Source organism: Sander vitreus, chromosome 10, assembly GCF_031162955.1.
Source record: "Sander vitreus isolate 19-12246 chromosome 10, sanVit1, whole genome shotgun sequence".
Lineage (NCBI taxonomy): Eukaryota > Metazoa > Chordata > Actinopteri > Perciformes > Percidae > Sander > Sander vitreus.
In genome coordinates this window covers 33749058-33776241 of record NC_135864.1, presented here as the reverse complement: position 1 = coordinate 33776241, position 27184 = coordinate 33749058, and the positions used below count along the sequence as shown (strand labels likewise).

Below are 27184 nucleotides of genomic sequence, written 5' to 3'. Positions count from 1 at the left end.
TTGTCGTTTCCCACAGCAGCTTGTAAGAGAAGACAAAACAGTACAGTACACAGTACACAGTACAGTCACCATTCTTACGATGTAGTATTTACCAGTGACCACTAGATGTCAGCTCATCAACAGTGTATCTGATTCGGGTACTGTGGCCGCTAGGTGGTAGCTCTGCACCAGGATTTCCTCCTCCTAGGTCGTCGAAACAACAAACCGAACTACGGAGCAAGCGGGGTGAGAGAACGTCCGAAACCGCCTCTGACCGCGACTTTTAAACTCTTTTTACAGAATTGTAGTGGAATTCAGACGGAGGCTGTTTAAGAATAGTAAAAGTTCTGCCGGGCCTGCATTTCACAACAAGGTAAGTTAGCTGTAAAATGGCGGAGAGCTATCTGGAAGTTAGTTGATTTGTATTTTGCTAGCCGTCTTGCTAGCCAGGCTAGCACTAGATGAACCCAGAGCGCGGATGCCTGCCTCAACCAAGTCGCTTCGCTAGCTCACGGTACAAGGCTACTTCGGTTGTTAGCAAGCTAACGAACTGGATTTTTGGCACAGTAACGCAAAATATTTAGTTCGTAGCCAAAGGAAGCGTTTTATTGTCTCAAGCAACTTAGTTGCACTTTATATATTTGTAAACAAAGTGTTTGTTGCTTATGCAATACGGTACTGGAAGTCCCGAGGCAAGATGGAGGACGCAAGGACGTGATGTTTTTTTTAGGTAACGTTAGCAGTAGCTGTTAGCATAGCTAGCTAACTGGTGGTAGTTACTGTCAGCCCCTTAATTGCAGCACATCTGTTATGGAGTATTTGCTTAATCTTCGAGTAAGCACTGAATATGACTGGTTTGTAGACAGAAGGCAGTTATTGTCTTTGGAAACATTGGGGACTAGCGTTATTGTGTACTAGCCAATATTAGCATGCGCTAGTACAGTAGGGCTTGCGTTGTTTTGTTATTATGATCCAAGTACGATAGCACTACAAAACGCTGGCATGTTCTCGATATCTAACAAAAATGCACGGTACAGGTCTGTCGCCCTTCTTGTTCGGTAAATCACAGTTTGTTCGCACTGAGTAGTGCATGCTTACTTGGTCAAATTTCAACGAACGTTAGCTGACGCTGGGGGTAAAGACGCTAAAATCCTCGGTTGCTTAGCTAGCTATTGGCGCTAGCACTAGCAGCGCACCGGTGTCAATTTTGACAGGAGCCGACGAAGAGCGTAGCCGTGTCGGCGATGTTGGAGGGGACTGAGTCGGCAGTTTGTGGCATAGTTGACTTGCAGGAATTAACACTATTGGGTTTTACTATTTCGTTTAATCTAAGATCGTCCAGTCTCGCTTAGCAGTAACAAGTTTATGAGATACACTGACCGATTTGGCGCCACTTTTTCAGTCTACACCCATAGAATCCCGTCGTCTTGTCATGCATCCCTTCACTATCAAGGAAATAGGCACGTTAACAGATTCTTATATCTATAAATATCACAGTTAACGTTAAGTTAAAACTCACAAAGTCGTAACTTCACCATACATAGTGCTGATGTTGCATGGGTCTACGTTGACTGTTTTGAAGGTGTAGGGAATTTACGTCGATCATGAAATACCGGTATGTGCTTTATAAGATTCCCAATTTTGGCATACGTGGGCCATCATGTGCAGGATATTGTGAGAGCGAATCCCATGACTAGTTACATCAGATTTATGTCTGACAATTGTTTTTTGAAAGTCGGCACACTACTCTCAAACGCTATTATAATTTAAGAATCAGAATGACACACGTGTATGTTATCAGTACGTGTACTACTAGGACATAAAGTCGCACCTAATGCACCCAGAGCGGCTATATGATCATGGGTGGAGTTAAAGTTAGCCTTTTCAGAACTGAACACTTGTCCCTGGACTGCTTTTATTGTCTTCCCTGACTCCTAAAGAGGCATTTACATTTGCGTGAATAATGGACAAAGTCAGAATCCTTATTTTAAAAGTTACTATTACTCTTCTCTTTGATGTATGTGCCACTAATTTACACATCACACAACCATGCAATAGTTTATCTGTGGCCTGCAGTGTCTTGTTGATGTTGATGCTGTTTTTTGATAGGTTGAGATATGTATGGGGCGGATAGGGCAGTGCCATATTTGGCCATTGAGGAAGACACTCCAATGTTCATTGCATGACGTTTTTAAAACGAGGGAAGCAGAGAAAGGGAGGGAGCCAATGGCCAGACAGCTGAGCGTGACAGGAGCTTTAGTGTCCGCCCACTGTTACCATGTGAAACCGTTTTTTTTTTTTTTTTTTATCTGAACAGCATCAAAGGAACATTTGCTCACTACAGAGGATGTGATTTCTGCAAACATATACATATTGGATGTTTGCTATTGTAGCATTTATTATTTCTGCTGTGTTGAAATGAGAAATAAGGCATGCGCAGCCCTCTAAATTAACCTGTTTCATATTCTAGGTCACATGCAACCTGTCCCTGTCTTGTATTTTCTGAGGATCTCAAGCCAGTCATAAGTTGAAGTTATCCAGAAGATGTTACAGAAATGATAGCAGCACCAGAAATACCATCAGAGTTCTCCTTTACTCAGTAAGTGCTTGCTTTCACTTTTAGTTTGCTTTACAGGTTGATGTTGATATGAATTTCCAATCTAATATTTGCTTGTGTCTACCAGGGATACAGACACCCGATTCTCTTCAGACACAGACTTCTCCGAGGATCTCGATGGAAGGAGTGCAACCCCAGCAAAAGGAAAGGTATGCAAAGCACAAATGGCTCTCTGCCCTTGGCCTGGGTCTAGGGATTCTAAGTTAGAGGGTTTTTTTCTGACCGATTGCCGAGCCTTGTTAACTGATCATTTACCGTTGACCGAAAGCAGTCAACAGAGTCCCAGATCACCCTTCCGGGAGGCTTGGACCTACTTTCCCCACGCGGTGTCCGCAGACCGCTTCAGACTTGTACCAGTTGCGCAGCCTCGATGTTCTGCCACTTTCCTGGAACCGCTTGCATGTCCACGCGACCGAACCGGACCGGCGTGTATGTCTCCACAGCATCCGCCTGCAGGGTTGTCAGATGTGTGTCTGTCTGGCATACTCTGTGTGTAGGATGGCAGATTTAATCCACCAGTCCTCATTGATGTAGTGGCATGTTTCGCATAGCTCCCCGTTGTGAACATCGTCCAGCAGAGAGCCCATAGATGAGAGAGCCACAAACTTAGCAAAAATAAATAAACGCATCTTGCTAGTGCAAAGTTTGTATTAGCAAGTTAACTAGCAGTTAAGAAAAATATTGTATAGCCTATTTTTCTTTTGTCTTGCAAAAAGGTTTAATAACATTTATTTTTCTTTTAATAATATTGTTTTTAACTGATATCTGTCAAACTTTTTATAGTCGGTTAATGGTTAAACGCTTAATCGTTAACATCCCTACCTGGTTCAGGACATCCTGGTCAAATAACAAAGCACTGTGTCTATTAGTTACAGATATTTGTGACAAGTGTATAAAACTAGATTTGTCTTCTCTGCAGTGATTCTCACACTTTATCATTCCTTATGGTCTTCTATTCTGTTCCAGGGTGGAAAGAAGGGGAAGAAGGCAGCAGGGGAGAAGGGCAAAGGAGGGAAGGGAGCAGGTCGGATAAATGGCCACCACCAGGAGAATGGCATGGAAAACATGATGCTGTTTGAGGTGGTGAGGCTGGGCAGGAGTGCAATGCAGGTATGAATTGCAAGCTGTTTGACATTGTCGCACTGTAAAAATCTGTTTCTCAGTAACATGAAAAAACTAATGTCCTGCATTCTTAATTGATTTCTGATCCTTCTTTTTCTACAGTCTGTTGTTGATGACTGGATTGAGTCTTACAAACATGACAGGGATGTTGCGCTACTAGATCTCATCAATTTCTTCATCCAGTGCTCGGGATGTAAAGGTATGTGTGTGTCTGTTTTTAAGTTATCCTACTCCATGATTTGCCCTTTTTAAACACATTGAGCAAAACATTTGAATATGTGTGTCCTACAGACATATTTTGGTACTATCTTCTTTCTGAGTTGGTCTACCTTACGTTTTGTCAAATTATTTTCTGTCTAACTCCTCTGTGTTTATCAGGTGTTGTCAGCGGAGAAATGTTTCGCAACATGCAGAACTCTGAGATCATCCGACGAATGACAGAAGAATTTGATGAGGTAACTTCACTTTATCATTACCATAAATCTTGCTAAGTGTCATTTCAGATTAAATATCAAATTATTTTATTTGCCAAGAACAACAGAACTTGCAAACTTTTTGCAGGAAAGACAACACTTGTAGTCATGTTTTGTCGTTGCATTTACTGATGTTCTTATTTCTGTGGCCTTTGTAGGACAGTGGTGACTACCCTCTAACCATAGCAGGACCCCAGTGGAAAAAGTTCAAATCAAGCTTTTGTGAATTCATTTCGGTGCTAGTGCGCCAGTGTCAATACAGTATCATCTATGATGAGTACATGATGGACACAGTCATCTCCCTTCTCACTGGACTATCAGACTCCCAAGTCCGAGCCTTCAGACACACCTCAACACTGGCAGGTAAGATGCACCATGTCTGCATTTATGTACTGGCTTATCAAACAATATTTTTCTGTAGTGTATTAGTAAAGGATATATAAATATATAAATAAATAAAAAATAACATAATTACTGATAAAGCCGCTAAACATTCATGGCACACACGCAGCTGTTTTAACTTATTTTTCGTGATCAGACCACCTTTTAGTTTTGTTGCACCTGTATAGTGGAGAACACACACCTTTTGTCATTAGCTGTGCTTGTGTTCAGATAACAAGCAGTGTAGGTAGATTTACCCGATAAAATAAAGTGCCAAAGGCTCCCAATAGGGCAGATCATGTGCTCTACAATACCCAGAGGCAAAATGCAGAACATGCAGCCAATGTCTATTATGCAGCAGCATCATACTTTTTTTTCGGTCGTAATGAGCAGGTGGGTGGTATGACCACAAAACGTTCATGTAATATTCTGTCTAGGAAACCATCTTTGTCCTTACCTGTCTGTGTACAACTGTAACATGCTTTTGTTACAGTTGCCAGGTTGGAGCGGGTCAGTTGCTGCAGTGTTATTTTACATGATTTTTATTTTACATGATTCCCTGTGTAATAATGAGTAAATAAGAGTAACGAGTAAGTCTTCAACTAAAAGTGGACCAATTTATATTCTTTGCGTGTGGAGTTTGTTTACCTCGTATAACGTAATCCCATATGCGGTCTTACTTGGTAAAAAAGGGTAACAAATTTGAAATAACATTTTTGAATTAAATATATATATATTAGGGCTGTCAAAATAACACGTTCATTTCGATTAATTAATCGGAGAAAAAAATAACGCGTTTTAAAAAAATTACGCGTTTAAAAAAAATAACGCAGATTAATCCATTCCATATTGACGGTTGACCCGGAGCCGTTCTAGCACCATTGGACTGTGAAATGAAGGAGGGAGACGAGAATGTTCTGCCTGGATCATTAATTGGAACATTTACTTGTAAAAATCTTCTTCCTGCCAACCCTGGCTACTGAAATCTGGTTCCACTGATATGTCTGCTCTTCTCTCTGATGCTCTGAAACACAAACACCCTAGTTAACACTATACTCAACAGCAGCTAACGTTAGCCTACCGTTAGCTAGTTAACACTATACTCAACAGCAGCTAACGTTAGCCTACCGCTAGCTAGTTAACACTATACTCAACAGCAGCTAACGTTAGCCTACCGTTAGCTAGTTAACACTATACTCAACAGCAGCTAACGTTAGCCTACCGCTAGCTAGTAGCTGGATTAAACACGGTTAAAATGCTGACAGCTAACGCTGAACGGTGTAAAGTGTGACTGTGTTTTACTGTCAAAAGAAGATCAAAATCCCATTGATACCCCTGTCCTCTACAAATCTCACATTTTGAAACTGCTGCTGAAAACGGGCGAATATCAACAAAGCTGGAAGCTGACGTAAGCATCCCAAATCCTAGTCTTTGTCACACCCCAACATTTGCATAGGCTACACCACTGACCTGAGGTCAGCTTAGTCTTCTGAATCTAGCTAGGTCATGCAGATCTCCAGAGGTCCGCTATTGAATTACTAAATTCACTTCTGAGACTTTTTTATGCGAGAAATCAACTATGTAGAGGTCAAATATGGGCCGTTTTACGAAAATTGATGGCTAATTGCAACAGTTCAGCAGGACCTCAGCAGGCTACGTGACAGCGGCCGGTGCTGCCTCTCCGCCCGGCGTGTCCTACTTCATAGACTCCGGCTCGCTGTGAGCTAGCTGGACCTCCATCACGAAGGGAAGCCCGCGGCGCTCCATACCCGCGCAAAGTCACCGGTTCTGGGTTACTGGACTACAAAATGCCGAGGCCCTGATGGAGCTTCAGGGCCTGCAGCTAGCCGCGATTCATAGGATTGAAGGGACAGTAGCAGCTAACGAAACCCCTAATGTTCACAAAAATGCATTAAATTAAAATCTGACACCATAGTTAGCTTTAGGGTACATGTTATGTAAGTGGCGTGACGAAATTCAAACAGTAAATATACGAAAGTTATGCCGAAAGTGTAGCAACGATCTTTTCATAGGATTAAATGGGACACATAGTCTAGCTTGCAGCTCCGCGGAGCCCCGAGCCCCGGTCGTCCAGTAACCGAGAAACGGTGACTCTCACTGGGTATGGAGGTTGCCGCTTTCTCGTCAGACTGTGTGGAGCTCCTAAAGTCCGACACGTCTTACTAAATTTGCAATTAGCCATCAATTTTCGTAAAACGGCCCATATTTGAGCTTTATATAGTTGATTTCTCGCTCAAAAAAGTCTCAGAAGTGAATTTAATAACGAAATAGCCCGACAAACAATGTATACCTTTGCAGTGTCTGAAATATGAGACCTGCTGTCTCGTCTCCAATGTGTTTCCATGGGGTTCGCTCAAACCAATCAGCGCGCAGCTCATCTAAATATTCATGAGCATACCATATTTGGAAGAAAAGCTCTTGTTCCAAATAGAGCCATATTCACAGGGTAGTTAAGGGCCTAATAAAATAGCATTCAGGGAATTTTCAACCCAACCAATGTTACATACCCTATTAGGAGACCTTAAGGAACAGTGTAAAATACCCTATATAATCATTCTATCACCCCTTTAAATCATTTAATTTTGACCATATGGCCTTAGCAATAAACAAGCCGTTCTTTAATGTCACCAACTGTTGTTTAATACCCTTTTGTTTTCTTTTTTTCGGTTCAAGCACCGTTAATTATGTATGCGATTAATTTCGATTAATTAATCACAGAGTATGTCATTAATTAGATTACATTTTTTAATCGATTGACAGCCTATATATATATATATTTATTTATTTATTATAATAATAATAATACTATATCTGCCTTTCAGGTTAGGGCACCTACAGATGACATTATATCCAGGGGTTAGTTTATGTTGCACATCCTTGACACTATAAACAATAAAGTGTCCGGTAAACTCGCAAAATTGGAGTTGTAAGACAATTATTAATTGACTTCTACATTAAAGAGTTAGTGTTATGTGTGCAATATTCTCATTTCTTGATGTTACTTGTGTTTTTGGCAGCCATGAAGCTGATGACAGCCCTGGTGAATGTAGCTCTGAACTTAAGCATCAACATGGACAACACTCAGCGACAGTATGAGGCAGAGAGGAATAAGATAGTGGCCAAAAGGGCTAATGACAGACTGGAGCTGCTTCTGCAGAAACGCAAAGAGGTAAGGGTGGCCACATGGCAATTTGCTGCCCTTGTTTTAAAATAACCTTTTACCTGTGCACATGCTTTTTGTATTTAGACATAGGTTGCGTCCCAAATTCCATACTAACATGATATTTAGTAGGCTAACACAGTATGTGAGATTTTTTAGTACGTCAGAAATCTTAGTATTAAACCAATAGTAAGTGAATTGCATACTATTTCCGGTGAAATATTACAGTATGCAAACACTGAACACTACACCGGCAAAAGTATCCCACAATGCAGGGTAAACAAATACAGACAAACGGACCGCAACCAAGGCAGCTCTGTCACCTCAAAAACACTACTTTACATTTGTACATATATAAAATCTGTAAAATTATGTCACCTGCGACTGTTGGTCTGGATGCTTTCCTGTTTTTAGTAATTTAAACATTATCTGACGATGCCGCTAGAGTGGAGGTCCGCAGGGGTTACCAAGGTTACGTGTCTCCAACAGCAAGGAGGCTCCCAGGAAATGACGTGGAAAATTACAGCTTAATGCATTTGAAAAGATACACGCTACTGTTTTTTAACACAAAAGTGTGTTGAACGATAGTATACATGTTGAGTATGTAGTGCATAGTATGCGATTTCGGACGCAACCACACATACTCGTTGGATAAAACAAATGCTAAGTGGTTTATAAAATTTTGCCCACATGCAGGTGAATTTTTTTAAATTATTTTTTAAAGATTGGCATTTTAGGACTTTATTTGTGACAGGACAGCTTAGACATGAAAGGGGAGAGAGGGGGGAATGACATGCAGCAAAGGGCCGCAGGTCGGAATCGAACCCGCGGCCGCTGCATCGAGGACTGAGCCTCTGTATATGGGCGCGCGCTCTACCAGGTAAGCTCCCCAGGCGCCCAAGATGCAGGTGATTTTAAGCAGTGGTGTAGTGGTAATTTAGGCTGAGAGTCGCAACAACAGACCCTTTTTATGTAGTGTGCGCTCATTGATGTGATATGTATGCGCTGCTCTTTGTTTATGTAATATAAACGCCTGTACAGAGTTATGGAAAACAATGGGTTTTACTGGTACTGGCGAGAAGCAGGGATGTTCTCCATTGCTGGATACAGACCGTTGGTAACAACACAGTAGAGGGTTTCGCTTCTTTTTCATCACTCCAGAATTCTAACCAGCTTCTGTTTCCAGAAGATGTGAACAGTTATGTTCCCACCCTTATTAAACTATAAGGCAACATTAACACCATTACATCAGTTTAGCTTGTCATATTCAAAAACATGTCTGACTATGTTTTTACAGACATGAAAAGTGGCTGTTTTATAAAAATCTGAGTGGGTTGTTTGATTTATGATTTTACTTGACATCCCATGTTCTTTGATGTTAGTATTGGTTTTGAGCCTGATGACAGAGTTTAATCGTTCTAATATTCTGCAGGAAGCCCTCAGAACCCATCCCCTCTTTTCCTGCCAAACGAAGTAACCGTCAATCGGGACGGTGTCCATTGCCTGCAGGTTTATAATTGTCTGCAGAATTAAATGTCAGCAGTCATCATCTAAGTTAACAAAAGCCTCAACAGTGTCTTACACAACGTATGGCACAGATCATTGACTGATGATCTAATCAAAACATCACTTAGCCTCATGGCAGCTTTTCTTTTTGTACTCAATTCATGACAAGAATTTGACCAGAATGCAAAAAGAACTAAAAAAAATTGAAATCCAAATTGATTAAAAAAATCTTCCTACATGACATTTTATCAGGCAAATCCAGAAGGGCACCTGCACACAGCCAGCCTGTAAACAACCTAACCAGTCACAGTAATGTGTAAGAGTAAATAATAGGGAATTACTCTTGTGTGTGACCATTAATCTGTTACATTTTTAGAATCACAGCACCTCTGTAGGTGATGGACCCACATTGACTGTGTTGTGCTGAATGTTATTTAAGTAGGATTTTCCGTTTATTAGGTTATATAACAAGCAGAGCCCACTGTGCATCCGTCTGTTCACCGTGCAGCCCCTCCACAGCATGGTGGCATAGTTGGCTGTCACACATACCTTGTTATGTTAACAATGCCTCCTGGTCACCTCTTACTGTAGTATACTAGTCAGTTAGTCTTCATGTTTGACCAAATACATTTGCTCACTCATGTTTTGTTGTGCTTTTCATTTCAGCTCCAAGAAAATCAGGATGAGATTGAAAATATGATGAATGCAATATTCAAAGGAGTGTTTGTTCACCGATATCGGTATGGCTTCACATAATGCAAATTTTTTATAAAAAAAAAAAAAGATGACTTTGATACGGGTTGTTGATGCGGATATAGCAAACATATTGTATTTTGTTTAACAAATAATGATATAATGTTTTAACAGTGATGCGATAGCAGAAATCAGGGCAATCTGTATAGAAGAAATTGGAGTGTGGATGAAACTCTATAGCGATGCCTTCCTCAACGACAGCTATCTGAAGTATGTGGGATGGACGATGCATGATAAGGTGGGTTACAGGAAGTTGTCTTTTAACTCTATTTTTTTTGTTAAGATTCTTTAAAGTCCCCGTGGTCCACTGCAGAGTTCTCATTTTATTTTCCTGACCAGACATCTTTTCAGGACTATGTGAACGTGCACAGACTATAATTGAGTTGAATCTCCCCCTTTATCCTGTTAGTTTTGTTGCACCTGTTAGTGTAGCAGAAATTGTATTTATTACATGAAGTGATGCCACATAATTCCCAGTTTAACTGTGCACAACATCAGTCTGAGCAGATGTCTAATCAGCCAGAATAAGTGAAAACCTGTGTGGGTGTGCAGGGCTCTTAAAGGCACAATCAATGACTCGATTATACACTAAGTGTAGCCATAATAATTGAGAACACTTGCTTGAAGCTCTCTGTTACTCCAGCATCGATCTAATAGGCAATCAAAAAGAAAAACAGGCAAGTTTTAGTTATTAATGTTTTCCACTTTTTAAAGTTGGTTTATTTCAGTTAGTTTTGTGAAAAAGGGGGAAAACTGGTTTATGAAACAATACATGATGTTTTCTAATTTTGTATTCCAGCAAGGTGAGGTACGTCTGAAGTGTCTGACAGCTCTGCAGGGTCTCTACTACAACAGAGAACTCAATGCAAGACTGGAACTCTTCACCAGTCGCTTCAAGGTCAGCACCACCTGCTGGACAATTTCAACACAGCTCCAACTTTGTTGTTTCACACTCTTATATAGCAGCAAACACTGGGGCTCATGCTTTACGGACATATATTTGTGATTGGACTGACAGAATTCCAGCATCCTTTTAGCCAAATACCTCATTAAATCTGTTATCTTTCTCTTTGTATAGGACCGTATTGTCTCCATGACTCTTGACAAAGAGTATGATGTTGCAGTTCAAGCAATTAAACTACTCACTCTTGTATTGAAGTAAGTGGCTGTGTTTTTTTTTTAAGGTATTTAATGAGTACCGTTGTAGTCCCAAGTTTTTTTGACGCATATCAGTGGGCCGTAGTCTGTACATAAAGGGCAAGCCCCTGTACACTATGCAAAAATTACATCAAGTACATGTGTGCTACTGACAACTACTTTGGAACGGCAGGTGACTGAGTCTTTGTGTTTGTCTCTGCAGTAGTACGGATGAGGTGTTGACGCCTGAGGACTGTGAGAGTGTCTATCACTTGGTCTACTCGGCACACCGGCCTGTCGCCATTGCAGCTGGAGAATTCCTCTTTAAGAAGTATGTCAGACATAAATCAAATGTATCACTGAACAGGAGTCAAATCGGTGTTTATCACTGAACAGAGAAACATAGAATGAGTTCAGGAAATTAAATTTAGAGGCAGGTTTTGGAAGGAGGAGAAAGAACAAGGGATTTCCCACAGTTTAGTGCGACTTTCAGGATAAATAAGAATTTAAAGAGTAACGTACTCCCTGAAAATCTAGTCTTTGCTGACCTCCAGTAGTTTAACCTTTCACCTTGCTGCAGTGAAATGCAGGTGGACTCCAGGACCTGGTGACATCACTGTTGGGTGTGATTACAGGTACTGAGAACACAGCTAACCACGTGTGGTCAGAAGTAAAACTATCAACCAGAGAGGGCAGCAAAACACTGCCAGGTGTTAAGTTACTCTTTAAACTATTTAAGATAGTTTAAATGAGACTACAAACTGTAAAAAAAAAAAAAAAATTCAGTATCTCTTGTATCTCACTCTGACAGCCTACTCCAATAGTTAAGATTGTTAAGTTGCTCAATGACCGGTTTGATTTTACAAGTCAGTCAGTTCTCAGCTTAGTTTGAGTTTTAATTTGGCAGGCCCCTTGCCGCTTCTGAGAAATGCAGTTGATAGTGACAGTGTGATAGCCAACTAATGATTAATATTCTCAAAGATTGTTCAGCCAGCGAGAACCAGAGGAGGAAGGTGCCCCCAAGAGGAGAGGCAGACAAAGCCCCAACGCCAACCTCATTAAGACCACCGTCTTCTTCTTCCTGGAGAGTGAGGTATGTTATCGGGCTATTTTTCTTTACTATACATATAGGCTCCAGTTTCTGTCTTTATTGATGGTATGTAAGCAATTGAACCACCCCTCCTTAATTTGTTTGAACATTTCTCTCCTTAGCTCCATGAGCATGCAGCCTACCTAGTGGACTCTCTCTGGGAATGTGGTGCAGAGCTACTGAAGGACTGGGAGTGTATGATTAGCTTACTGCTAGATGACCCATTGCCAGGAGAGGAAGGTATGGCACTGGTTTCTTGCAAACCTATGTCACTTGTTTATTGTTCAGAGCACAAACAGGATACAGATCATGGTCATTGTTTTGTGTTTTTTGCAGCTCTTACAGACAGACAAGAGACAGCCTTGATTGAAATCATGCTGTGCACTGTACGCCAGGCCGCTGAATGCCACCCACCTGTTGGAAGGGGCACAGGAAAGAGGGTAAGAAGATTTATAAAAGTAAAAGGGTAAAAGATTATAATTCAGATTTTTTCTAACATGGGCCTGACTGTCTTGGGATTCCCACAAAGACAGTTGAGCATTGGTAACTTACTTAAATTCAGAGCTGGGTCAGTGCAAGCGGAGTCCAAAGACATGTCCTTTTAACTGCACTTGCACAGTTAAAGTAATGTCTTTAAAGAACTTTAATCTAACAATTCTAAATGCTAGTAGTGTATTGGATTGTTTTTCAACCTTTTGCTTTCTTCTTCGCTTTGTCTGACAGCTATGTTTAAAACATTTCCGAAGATTAAAGGATTGTTTTCTACACATGGTTGCTTGTTTTTGAGTGTATTAGAGAAATTATTTAGCTTTTTGGAATCGGTTGATATTGGTGAATGCACTGCAATGTTTTGTGCTTGTTTTGACGCATTTGGGATGCAAAATTTTACCAGATATTCTGCTTATTACCAGTAGACGGTTGATGCGTAGCTATTTTCCCTCTGGACTGTTGTATTTATCAAATCTAACATGACAGCTAAACGTTAACATTAATCTGGAATTCATCTCACAATCTTACGTTACAATGTAGATTATAGTGCTGAAAAGACACTTTCTATTTCTTTTGGATTTCATCTAACTTGCTGCATCTATGATCAGGTGATGACGGCTAAGGAGAAGAAGACTCAGCTGGATGACAGAACCAGAATGACAGAGCTGTTTGCTGTGGCTTTGCCCCCTCTACTGGCCAAGGTTTGTAACAACATGTTCTCAACAAGCACTCCTCTGAAGGGCTGTTGGCTTCAGGTGTGTTTTCATCATTCAGGAAATATTATGTTGAATGTTTGTTCTACAGTACGCTGTGGATGCAGAGAAGGTGACTAACTTGTTGCAGCTGCCTCAGTACTTTGACCTGGAAATTTATACAACAGGACGTCTAGAGAAGGTAAGACACTTATTGGACAGCACCAGTCAAGTTAGGAAAAATTGGTTCAGTTTATTTAACATATTGAAAAAGTAATTTATCTTCCTCATTGACTGTTATCACACAAAATGTGTCACTCTTTCTCTCTAATCCAGCACCTGGAATCCCTGCTGCGTCAGATCAGGGAAATTGTGGAGAAGCACACAGACACTGAAGTTTTGGAGGTCTGCTCCAAGACTTACCATGCCCTCTGCAATGAGGAGTTCACAATCTTTAACAGGGTGGACATTGCCCGCTCACAGCTGCTGGATGAGCTGGTGGACAAGTTCAACAGGCTACTGGAGGATTTTCTACAAGAGGTATAAGTGACAGGATGCACATGTCAGCACTCCTAAACATGGAGTTTACTCATTGCCCTTTGGTTAAAGTTGGCCTAATCCTCTTAAATCTAACAACTGTACCACTTAATATTATCATTGCCATGTTTGCCTTTTGATATGTATTGTTGCCTAGACAATTCTTGTGCCTGCCTCCTTACATAATCACATAAATTGTTCTAAAACAATTCTAAATTCAAACTTTTATTCACCTGCAAATAAGACTTTCATTCTCAAACTGTGATGAATTGATTTAATTTCAAAAGTTGTTTATTGATGCAGTGTGCCTTTAGTGCGTTTGGCTATATTTTTCTCAATCAATCAAGAAGAAGAATCTACAAACTTGCGTTTGTATCCGTTCTAGATGGTTCAGTCTCAGACGAGTTAACCTCTTGATCCATACAATTTAACACGGTTGCAAAATTTCTCATTCCAGGGTGAAGAGGCTGATGAAGATGATGCTTATCAGGTTTTGTCAACTCTAAAGAGGATCACAGCTTTTCACAAGTATGAAATTTATTCTTCGTGGAATACCACGTCTCCTCATACCCTTTCCTCTTTCACGTCTCCTGTGCCCTCTACACTTAGCCAACCTGTGATTCTTTGTACACGTGTCAGAAACTGACTGAGTCTTTCTCAAATCTGTTGCAGTGCGCATGACCTGTCGGGGTGGGACCTGTTTACCAGCAACTTCAAGCTGCTCAACACAGGCATAGAGAATGGAGACATGCCTGAGCAGGTTATTAAATATACACATGCACCAAGTGAACTTATTTGACTCCAACAAATTGTCAACTTTTGTAAATAGTAATTCTTTTTAACCCATGTGAGATTGATTGTTTTTCTGGTGAGCAGATAGTCATCCACTCGCTGCAGTGTACCCACTATGTGATCCTGTGGCACCTGGCCAAGTCATCTGAGGGCAGCTCCAGAAAGGTGAGGTCTTCTAAAGCCAACTTCATCGTCCCTATTCTGCACTGTTTTGAAGAGAATTAGAGAATAGGTGTAAATGTCATATATATATATATATATATATATATATATATATATATATATATATATATTATTATTTATTTATTTTTTTATCAGGATGACATGGTGACCCTGAGGAAGCAGATGAGGGCATTCTGCATGATGTGTCAGCGCTACCTCACCAATGTCAACACAGCCGTCAAAGAACAGGTGACACAGACGCATACACAACAAATGTTCGAGTGTAGCAGTAGTAGTAGTAAATATGCTTAAAAGCAAGACAAGAACATAATGTATAAAATGGGGATCATCAACATTTGGGCCAGGTGATAAAATCTTTTAACTCATCAGAAGTGGTATGGCTGCCATTCATTGTAGCTGCAGTGGATGTTTTGGCAACAAAGTGCTAATAAGAAGGGTGGCATTGCATGAACAAGTGACTTCAGTGCAATACCCTCCATTTGCCTTGTTCATATGTGATGATAAAGTCTTTGATACTACTTGTTACCGAAGCCTTCTGTGCCTCACAACTGATGTAAGAAGTCGGATTTTCACAAATGTTTAAGGTGCTCTGTATAATTATTTTCGGAAACCTAGTTAAAAACTTAATTTGCAAGGAGTCCTTTTGTTTTGCACTTATGCACACTGAGTTGTTTCTCTCTCTTTTCTCGAACAGGCATTCACCATCCTATGTGATCTCCTGCTCATCTTCAGCCACCAGATGGTGTCCGGAGGCAGGGAACACCTGGAGCCTCTGGTCTATTCCCCAGAGGACTCGCTGCAGTCTGAATTGCTCTCTTTCATCTTGAATCATGTCTTCATAGACCAGGACGATGACACAAATAGCACAGGTACAAATGCAAATGTTCAGTTCTAGCAGCTCATTTACTTTCTTGCTCCAATAGGCAAGGAGAGCAAGTGAAGGGATGGTTTTTCAAATAGCCAATGTACAGTTTGTGGAACTGCTGTCTCTTTCTTTCTCCCTCCAATCATCTCAGATGGGCAACAGGACGATGAGGCAGTAAAGATTGAAGCTCTGCACAAGAGGAGAAACCTCCTTGCTGCCTACTGTAAATTGATCATCTACTGTGTGGTAGACATGAAGACTGGAGCTGACATCTTTAAACAGTACATGAGGGTAAGTTAAACTTTCATCTTTTAAAAAGTGCTGCAATTCAGTGAGCATCAACTGCAGGAGCAACAAAAGATGTTTAACAGACATCTGCTGTTGCAGGAATTAATGCATTGTCTGTCTTAGACTACATGTCTAATGGTAAGACAGACAATGCATTAATTGTCTGTATAATTAAGCTTATTTACATAATAAGCTTAATTATACAGAGGTAATTCTTCATGTCCCTGTAATGTTTTCTTTTTCTTTCCAGTATTACAATGACTATGGTGACATCATCAAGGAGACTATGAGTAAGACTCGGCAAATCGACAAAATTCAATGTGCCAAGACACTCATCCTCAGTCTGCAACAGGTCAGTGTACACACTTTTGTTTCAGTAATTCTCACCTTTTCTTCATTTGTCCCATTTTTAAGAGATTGTTGATCTAATGTTTCACTTATCTCTTCCTGCTAGTTGTTCAATGAAATGTTGTCTGAACTGGGTCATGGGTTCGATCGCTCCTCCTCTTCATTCTGTGGAATCAAAGAGTTGGCCCGACGTTTTTCTCTAACCTTCGGTCTCGACCAAGTCAAAACAAGGGATGCTATTGCTATGCTGCACAAGTAAGGCTTCATTCAACTCTTACATTTACAGTTACATTGCATTGCTCTTCTTACATTTTTTTGGCCTTGCATCTGGGAATTGTCATGTTAGACAAATTGCTCCTTGAATACGGTTTCCTCTTGCCATGTTATTTTTTCTCTGGATTTTGGAGAGGCTTATGTGATAAAATGTTGCAGTTTTGCCTATTCCCATCATTTACATGTTTTTCTAAGTATAAAAACATCAGGCTGTTTAAACACACAGAAGAGCAACAGTGCTATAAACACAAAACTTGTCTGTTGCATACTTTAAGGAACCCACGCACTAATCCAAAGAGCTGCACGAGGTGTTCTCTGTGCTCTTGTGTAGCAAAATGTGTAATCCTAAATTTGTAACAACAATAGTTTCTGTTGTTACATCATGGATTTCCCACCAGGGTGTGTAAACATTAACTGTTGACAAACTAAGAAAATATTTCTAATGTAATTTTAACATTTTTTAAATGATACATGTTTCTTTTTAGCAGCATTGGCGAATTTAGTGTATTAAAGGCACGCAATCCATACATTGGTTTTGTTTCTCTCATGGGGATTATTATATTATAATCTCAGTCAGGTTCCAGGAAATCCGATGTATGCACATTTGCTATGCTAGCTTGGGTATCCCATACACTTGTGCAACATATGTGTGCACTATGTAATGAGATATGCCAGATGTGCAACAGGCGTTTAAGTAATTAAAGACAGACTAAAGATTCTGCTTTGTTTCCATCTAGTATTTAAAATGTTAAATCTTTTAAAGTGATGTAGCACAGCATTACATTATAGCACAATGTGACATGACTACTGTCAAGGGAAACGGACAGAGATGCAGGGTGTGCCTGTAAGTGTAACAGAACTATAGAGATTAGTGCAAAATGCTTTAAACCACTAGGATTCGTTTAGAAGAAAGTGAACAAGATGGATAACAAGATTAAGTGTCTTGTATTAAAATCAGATAACAGGACTTGTTTTAAAGTGCACAAATGAATGAATGTCCTTGGTTTTGGAGATTTGTTAACATGCTTTTATTCTTTTTCTGAGACACTTAACAAATGTTTGACAAATGGTAAAATTAAAAGTAGTATTTGGAATAAAACAATTAAAACATGCCTGAGAGCAGCTTTGATTCATGGACATAGTAAAAAGTAGTTACGTTTGGATCAACTATTTTATGTTTAATGTCCATGAAACCGCTTCTGCTCACTGTGTGTTATTCTTCCTCTGTCTCTGTGCATCTCTCAGGGATGGTATCGAGTTTGCATTTAAGGATCCTAGTACTCATGGAGATGGAGGCCCTCCCCTTAACCTGGCTTTCTTGGACATCCTCAGCGAGTTCTCCTCCAAGCTTATGAGACAAGACAAGAGGACTGTGTAAGTTTCTGCTGAGCTGACGGGTGGGAGGCTATAGTGTCTCAGTGTAACAGGTGTTTGTGACAACTGGTGCAACTGGAGTCTCTGTGGCATGGTTGATATGAGGCTTTTTTTTTACCCCCCCAGTTGGAATGTGCACCTGGTTGTGTGTTAAGATGCATGAGTTTGTTCATCTTGTCTATGTGACCACCTTCTTCTCCTCAGCCACATGTACCTGGAGCGCTTCATGACGTTCCAGATGGCACTGCAGCGAGAGGACTGCTGGCTCCCCCTCATCTCCTACAGGAATTCTTTGCAGGCTGGTGGTGATGACGATACCATGTCAGTGATGAGTGGCTACTCCAGCAGAGGCTCCTCCATCCGCTCCAAGAAGATCAAGCCTCCTGCTGCTACAGCTGGAACTTCAGCAGCCAAAAGGAAGCTGCCAGAAGGTATTGCACACTAAGCAATTAACAAAATCATTAATAGTGGGGTTAATAATGGGAGTTTAAAAAACAAAATGCACCAAAAAAAACACTTCAGAGAAAATTTTTTGTTGACTTTAGTTTAGTACAGTTCAGTTTGTGCAGGCAGCTGCATAATTGTTTAAATCTTTAAAGCTGAACACTGGCATTTTTTTGTTATTTACTATAAACAACAATCAATTGAAACTCCTTGATACCTATCAATGCGCAAACACACTGAAAATAGGTCTTCATGAGAACAACATACATTATAACCCAGCCCAGCAATGATATTATAAAAGCAGAGTTGGAGCCCAGATTAACCCAAATGCGTTCTACCAGCATGGCTCAGCCAGCCGAGCTGATGGTGAGGAGATTAAACAGCATATGGTGGGAGAGAGTCAGAAGAGTCAAACTGCTCCTTACCAATCACACAGGGTCACTTAGATGTTGCTGAAGACCTGCTCATGACCAAGGATGTTTCTTGATTGTTAAATGTAAAAATGAATTCTATTTACAAGGAAGCAAAATCCTGACATTTCTTAAAAGGTCTTCATAATGGACAAACTATGGTTGGTTTTGGTAAACTACTCAGTAACAGTCCTACATTTGTTCACACTTTGTTTTGAAACTCAACATTGTTTATGGGTTAGGGACTTGGGAGGAAATTTTATGGTTTTTTTTTTGGGTGAAATGTTGGGCCCTTAAAAACAAGCTTGTCACTTTGGACCTTCCTTTCCAGAGGAGAGCAGCAGCAGCAGCGAGGTGTGGCAGCAGAGCATGCAGACCCCAGTAATGTTGCCGTCCCCCCACCTCACCTCCACTGCCATGCGAGACCCTAAGAGGGGTCGTGATGACAGCTTCATGGGGGTCTACCCCCTCCCCCACGACCAGCAGCAGCCCCACCAACACCCACAACACCATCAACAGACGCCTCAGCACCACCAAACACCTATGGATTACAAGTATGTATGGCTCACTGTTGCATTTCTGAGGTATAATGCAGCAGTCATTCACAGTTCAGTACCATACATGTTACAGGGAGTTTCAGTTCAATAAATACAAGATATTTTTTACAAAGTTTAAATGAAAACAACTTCACTGCATAATATTTTAGTCCAAAATCCAGTAAAAGAACATTTTTTACCCATTAACAAAATGTACCCATTACTTATAACCGTTAAGATTTATATTATTAGTGTTCACTCTTGCTTTTAATTTATGTATATAAAAACAAGTTCCCTTAGGGGGCGTAATTAATATGAATATTTCAATCAATCTTTTAGCTCCTCGGTTCACACCAACAAACTTTTCATTGAATATTGTGCCAAGGCATATTCTTAGACTTCTGAATTCCACAGTCAACATTACCTTTACTCCTCCTCATTTGCTGTGATGCCCCAGCATGTCCGAAACTCTTTTGATGGTCATTTTAGTTAATTATCTGTTATTTCCTTGCATCCTAATGCTTCCTATAACAAGATGATTAAAATGTATCTAGGCCCATATCCAGGTGGATCACTTACTCTCTGAGAATGCGATCAGAGGACTGGAATATGAGCCCAAATACATTAGGACAGGGTTCAATGAAATTTCCCATTTGACTGCTATTAATTTTGAGGGTGCAAAATGTGTGTACTTAACAGCCTGCCAAGTGCTGGCCCTACTGGGACAGTGACTGATTAGTTTATTTATCCAACCAGACTTTTCATAGGCGTCAGGCCAGTGGGCTATCTATGTAGTTGTATCTGACATCCTTGTGGTATGTCCAGTTAAATCACCAAACACGTGGATTGAAAACCTTGCTAATTAGTGCACCCTTTTTCATTTAGTTCCCAGGTGACGTGGATGCTGGCTCAAAGACAGCAAGAAGAGGCACGCCAACAGCAGGAGAGAGCCATGAACTACGCCAAGCTCAGGACCAATCTGCAGCATGCTATGTAAGACACACACCTGCACTAGGGGTGGAACGGTACATGTATTCGTATTAAACCGTTTCGGTTCAATACGAATAACAGTCTCTAACATAAGCGCAATAACAGTCTCTGTTCGGTACATGAATTTACACGGAGAATACACGGTATAAAAATAAATGAAACTCGCGTGCAAATGAATTAATGTAATGTGGAACTACTGTTACACGCGTTTCTTAGGGACACTTAATCTGTAGCCCTGCCTTAGCTCTGAAGCTCCGCCTACATGTCGAGTCGGTCCAGTGAGTCCACACGAAGCAAACTAGTCCGTTCCATATACAACCAAACACGGATGTGCTGTATCCCTTCTTGCCTCGACCACAAATGGCTTCCAGGCCCGTTTGCTTCGCTGTTTGCTGCTAGCTCCGCTGTTAGCGTGTGAAGCCAACATCCACAATTTGCCAACTACTCTGTGTAACCGAAGCTGCTCTTTTAACACCCCTGCTCTGTGCATTCACATATGAGAGCAGCGCTTGTCTCCCATATCACACTACTAGCTGATTGTCTTATTTTGTTTACAAGTTCCAGATGGAGTCTGGAGATGATGCGGGGTAGCCTACTTATTGTTTACTGTTTACATCTTACTTTATACGCTTCAGGCTGTTGCAGCTAGCTCAGGGGAGAGACTGGATGACACTAGGTGGTACAGCCTGAGACATGCACAATAAAAAAAATTGCCTTCTGCATTTTTGTTATGATTTTCCCTCCATTGTACCGAACCGTGATGTCTGAACCGAGGTATGAACCGAACCGTGACTTCAGTGTACCGTTCCACCCCTAACCTGCACACACACCCACCTGCACATAGAGTTGCCTGTGAAAGTCTCATTAAAGGTTTGTTTCCATATTTGTTTAATGTTTTTATGTTGCAGTCGTCGCGGTACTGGGCTCATGGAGGAAGATGAAGAGCCGATTGTGGAGGATGTGATGATGTCATCTGAGGGTCGTATGGATGACCTCAATGAAGGCATGGACTTTGACACCATGGACATTGATCTGGTAAGATCCACATTTAACTGAATTAAGTGTTTATTAATTTGTACATAATTAAAAATACATTATTCTTTAAATCATTTATTTTTTATTTTTAAAATGAATCTTACATATACTGCACAGGCAAAATGTAGGAATGTCCTAAGGTTTTTGGGGAAAGACGATCACCGATCTTTTTTCTTGAATGTTTCGACAAAAAGCTCCTAGATAACAGACCCTTTAAAACCCAACAATTTTATCTCATGACTAATGCGGTTTACAAATTCCTCTGTAATCATTTAACAAGTTGATTGTATATCGTTATCCTTTCCGAACTTACAACCCTAACACCTTCAGTGTCCTGCTTGGGTCTCCCTCACCTGCGTGTCTCAGAAGATCAAATTACATAACAGACATCTTTTTTTAGACACCTAGTAAAATTGCCATTAAGTGGCAATATTAGTTGTTGTTTCTACTAATGTAACATCTATTCCTAGGATATTAAGGCCAGATGTTGCATCTGGAGACTCATCGTGGTCTGATTATTATAAAGTCAAAATACTTGCTTCAATGTCATGCAGTAAGAAACCGTTGCTTGAAATTTGATTCAATTCTTCTGAGATACTCGGAGGACCAAAATTCCCAAACTCTGATACACAAGCCCTGAAATTCTCAGTTAGCCTTGTTAGTTCTTAGCACGCTATACCCTGCGCCAGCTAAGAACTAGCAGCCCAAAGATCCTGGCTGCATGTCAGGCGGACAGCAGCACCATCTTGGGCCCATGTGGAGTCAAACAAAAAACCTTAACTGCTAGGGGTGCACGATTCAGAAAATATCACGATTCAATATCGATTTTCAGGCTCAAGATTCGATTCAAAAACGATTCTCAATTAAAAAATAAATAAATAAAAAAACAATTCACAGTATGTAAATGTAGCTTTTCCCATTTGATTGCAGTAGACATACAATAAAAAATTTTAAAAAAAAATTAAAAATATGAATCGATTTTTTGGAATTCTATGAATCAATTTTGAATCAGTAGAGCTTGAATCGCGATTCAAATGTGAATCGTTTTTTTTGCACACCCCTATAACTGCCTTAGAAACCAGTGTGGTGGAGATTGGGCAGTGAAACCCCATTTCATGTGATGTCATTTTTTTGTTAGCATCTGTTTTTTAATCATTTTCTTTTGACTGTTGAATTTAAAATCCACCAATCAAGTCATTTCTTATCATCAGTGTCAGGAAAGGCAGATCAGCACTCATCAATCTGAGCTTTTCTTTGTTTTTATGGCCCAATAGTTTCCAGAATTTGTCAACCCCTTTCAGGGTTTTTCCATTCAGTTTGATTTTTGTTACAGCTTAGTAACTAAGTTAGCTTTTTCATGCCTGAGACCATAATATATCCTGATTTTATTACATTTTGGTTATTGGTTTTGCATGCATTCTCTGCCTGCATGGGGAATAACTCAGTTATTCTAAGAAAAGACTGATTTGTTTTAGCATGCAACAATCATTAACAAGCAGCTTGTGTTGATCTTTGTGTACAACATCAAAATGAGTAAAAGGAAAAGATCATGGGGAAGCTGTGGGGAAGGATATATCTGGTTTTTGCTTCTTTTTTTTTAAAGACGATGAAAGACTCTGTCGACGGTGCCTTGCAACTGTCGCTAAAACTCGAGGCAACATGACTAATTTATTTGACCATTTACCCCAGCACCACAGAACTATGTATGAGGAGTTTAAAGCTACAACTAAATTTGATTACAGACAAATGTCTATTTTGGATGCTTGCGCTAGTGGTGCATTCTATAAGAAAGGATCCAAATGTCATGTTGAATCAACCATAAAATTGAACAACTGCCCTAGTTTTTTCTGAATTCACTTCATTTGTTGCATGTGTGTCAAATTCTTTCCAAATTGAGGTGTAGGAGTAGCCTGACAAGCCAGACCCTCATCAAGATGTTGGGTCTGGGAACTCACCATTGGCAGGGCTCAATCTGAGGGGCGGGATAAACGGTTGCACACTGCACGGAGGCAAACGCAGGCAGGCTTGTTTACTGTATACGTGAAATGGCGGTCAATATAAACAACATACGAGTTAAAACGCAAAAGAACATTCATTGTGTCTTAGGAAAAACCTACCACTGGGTTGAGAATCATGTGTCTGATGTGCAGCGAGCAGGTGTGGTGGGGAAAAAAAACCCTGTATGTATCGTGATTAATTTTTTTTGCAACGATTTTTAAAATCAATTATTCTTCCTAGAATCAATATTTGTATATCAATATATCTTTCACAATCAATGTTTTGTGAAAGAATCAAATCGGGACAAAAGTGTATCGTCCTCGCCCTAGTAGCGAGTGGAAAACTGCGGCTGCTCTGACAGCAAACAGCCGTTGGCGATCGGAGCGGTCCATGGCGCACGGCTGACTCGTGTGCTCCAACTCTTATTCATCTCGCCCATACTGCAGAAACTAAACGAAATGTATCGCTTTGCGCAGCATTGTCCAGTAAGAGCAACAGGTGTAGTTGTTTTGTAGTTGGAACCAATAAACAGAACCAATTTTTTTTTTTTCAATGGGTACCCGGTTCTTGGCATTTTGGAATTGGTTCTAATTTGGAACCGGGTTTCGGGTCCCAACCCTAATTGTATTGTAAATCTATAATATCACAATATTGTTTTTGTATTTTTCAGTATTGTTCTGCCCTAATTTTTAGTATGGCCAAAGATTGTTCAAATATTCATTGGTTGTCTGCCAAAGCAGGGAAAGTTGGAGTATCTGCTCTAATCTAGTCTTTTTCTTCCAGCCACCCTCAAAGAACCGTCGTGAAAGGTCTGAGCTCAAGCCAGACTACTTTGACCCTGCTTCTATCATGGATGAATCGGTAAGAAGCATCTACACTCAATCACTTAGATTTTAGTTACATTGAATGCTTTACCACCAAAGACGTACTCCAAATTTGTTCTTAGACTATGTATATAAATACTGCATACTCACGTAGACTGGAGGTGTGTTTTTGTAATGACCAGCTGGTGAGATTAAGTGAGACACAGTAAGAGCTAACTCAACTAGTGACTTTTTTTTTCAAGAGTTGGACTTTAATTATTATAACTCTATGGAAGTAAATCGAGAACAGATGGCTTGCAACCAGTCACATTACATGGAGCACTAACTCAACAAGCATGTTGTATTTGGGGCGCTGTGCAAAACATTTAGACATGTTCAGCTGACCAGCTGCATTCTGCAGCCAAACACAACATTTCTTATTGGTTGCAAAGCCATCTTTTTTTGCCTGTGTAAACACGCCAAATTTTATTTATTTCTAAATGTACTGCAGGCCTTAATTTCTTGTTTCAACATGTCCCAACCTTAAGAAACCCTGGGGATTTGCCTTAGGGCTTGTTCTTATGCTAGGCTTTGAAAGTGTGTGTGGGTGGGTGGGTGGGTGGGTGTGGGGGTGTGTGTTTTCATTGTCACAAAAAATATCACAGCAGAAAACAGTAGCCAAACGCGTAGCGTCTAGTTCTATTAAGCTTTTTCTAACAAAGAAACAACATGCAGCACACTTCTGGCTGCTTAGAACAAGTCTGCCTCAGATCCATTTTTTCCCACTCTGAATTACTTTTACACAATGTTAGAAATGATGTTGGGTTGGTGGAGAGCATATTTTAACCACCTTTACAGCAACTACAATAAAGTAAATTGTCAAAAATAAAAAATAAATCAACAATATAAATATCAACATGCATACCAATTTCTTTCAAAGGGATTTTCTTTAACTTTATAACTGGTTATTAATATTTTTTTCTTTTTGGGTTTCCTCTAGGTCCTTGGGGTGTCAATGTTTTAAGCTAATATCCAGATGATTTTGACGCTGGGATAACAGAAGAGGCGCTTTGTATTTAAAGAGAATTTTAGATGCGAAAACAGAAGTGTTTTCTGTAAGAAAAAGCAAAAAAAATAAAAAAAATAAAAAAAATTCTGGCTTGTACTCCACGTGGACCAATGACAACCCACACTCAGTGTTGCTTGCTCAGAGAGGACATTGTTTCAAATATTTACTTTTATAATCTTGGGTAAGTAACAGGCCACATCCAAACCTATTAGAAATGAATATGTCTGAAGAGAAATCCATAATAGCTTCTTCTTCTTTTTTTCCTCTTTCCCTTTTTTTTTTAATTTTTTTTTTATTTTATTAAACGGGGATGAATTGGTGTGTTTAACTTAAGATACATTTTTTTGTTTATGTCTAACCCTTTTTACAATTGTAGTAAGTTACCAGGTGTGAAGTAGTAATTTATAAACAGACTGTAGTAGCTTGCTTGTACTGTGTTAGCCAAGTGGATGGAGGTCTTTTTGTTTCTGTGCTCCTTTGGTTTTTGTTCTCTCCCTCTATCTCTAAAGTTTCTTCTCCCTGTTGGGCCTGATTTGAGGTCCTGGTAACCACTGGTGGTTAAGATGCTGAGGTGTCACATAGAATCAGTCATGATCCCTTTATGCTGTGAAGATTCCCAGAGTCCACTGAACGCTCCACACTGTTAAGCAGTAAGTCCTAGAACTTACCCCAAGATTTGGACCACTCCTTAACCTCCATCTACTAGAGAAATGTGTCTCCCCTCGCCCCCCCCAACAATGAGCAGATCTTTTTTCTCCCAGTAGTGCCACTGTGTGGGCTCTGGCAGATAGCAGCTCAGTCAAAGAATTACACATCTTTCTCTCTTAAAATCCAGCAGCATAATGTTGAAATGGGTATCTCTACATTTTAAATAAAAGTTATATATGAATCGGTGCTGATTTTATATATGTGCTTTTGGTTTTCTTATTTTCAACTTTTCAATCTTCAGTCACAAAGTTTGAGAAATGTAAGTAAAAAAACAAATATGAAAGCATGTAAAGCCATGCATCAAGGAAGATTTTTAAATTTGTATTTTTATGGTTTTTTTGTTTTGTTTTTTTGTCTTGATAATGTCTTCGGGTTTCTACCTTTTTTCCTACGTGTAAATTAGTTTGGATAAAACTAATGAAAAGACTTGTGAAATTCAGCTTTAAGGTTTTCTCAACATAAAAAGGTCCTGTCACAAAATACTTAAAGATTTCAAATGTTAAAATTGAAAGGTAGTCATTCAGACAATACTGAAGATGAAAGTTATTCAGCAGCGCTGTGGCAGCTAGACAAAGCTTAGATTTTGACATATATTTGTCACACACAAGTTTTAATGAAATGTTTTGTCTACTGAGGTTTTTATTTTGTAGTCATTCCATGCTTAAGCCTTAAACATGCTTGTGAAAGTCACCTTCTCTCACAGTAATCTTCCATGTCAGAGGCTCAGTCATGTTTAAAGGTGGATAATTGGCTTCTTAGAACATGAAACATGAGGTGGTCAGATGTAATGTGATAAAGTAGATGAACAGCCTATATGTGTTTTGCCTAATTATTTTATGTAAGTAAAAAAGAAAATTCTTTAAAGGAAAAAGTACTGTTTATTGTTTGTTACTTACCACTACATTGGTATAAATTCTTATTAGATCATGTGTATATATACAAAATTTAATTTTTTTTTTTCTCCTTTTGGCCATTTTTGTGTGTTTTTTTTCTGCACTCTTGCCTAAACTCTAAGTTGTTGTCTATTATCCCATCCTCTTTCAGTCACTCTGTTTTCTGATTTGTACTTGTCTGGAGACAGTAACTTTTAAATAAAAATCAACACATTTCA

General features: G+C 39.8%; 1 protein-coding gene across 2 annotated transcripts; it reads left to right on the top strand.

The window, feature by feature from the left end:
* Positions 1-168: 168 nt before the first annotated feature.
* stag2b (STAG2 cohesin complex component b) lies at positions 169-27184 on the top strand. 2 transcript variants are annotated; one of them, XM_078261245.1, is made up of 34 exons: positions 169-352; positions 2450-2578; positions 2664-2745; positions 3563-3706; positions 3821-3917; positions 4097-4173; positions 4350-4554; positions 7611-7762; positions 9926-9999; positions 10127-10250; positions 10812-10910; positions 11091-11170; positions 11373-11480; positions 12131-12242; positions 12362-12479; positions 12576-12679; positions 13337-13429; positions 13533-13622; positions 13757-13960; positions 14415-14485; positions 14630-14717; positions 14834-14914; positions 15068-15160; positions 15627-15801; positions 15949-16088; positions 16336-16437; positions 16540-16688; positions 17952-18080; positions 18285-18511; positions 19266-19488; positions 20356-20463; positions 21369-21495; positions 24277-24354; positions 25297-27184. In XM_078261245.1, exons 2-34 carry the CDS (start codon positions 2535-2537, stop codon positions 25318-25320), a joined length of 3822 nt encoding a protein of 1273 aa, XP_078117371.1. In that variant the 5' UTR covers positions 169-352; positions 2450-2534; the 3' UTR covers positions 25321-27184. The 2 variants fall into 2 exon arrangements, with proteins under 2 accessions (XP_078117371.1, XP_078117373.1); XM_078261247.1 differs by having other exon boundaries at positions 207-225.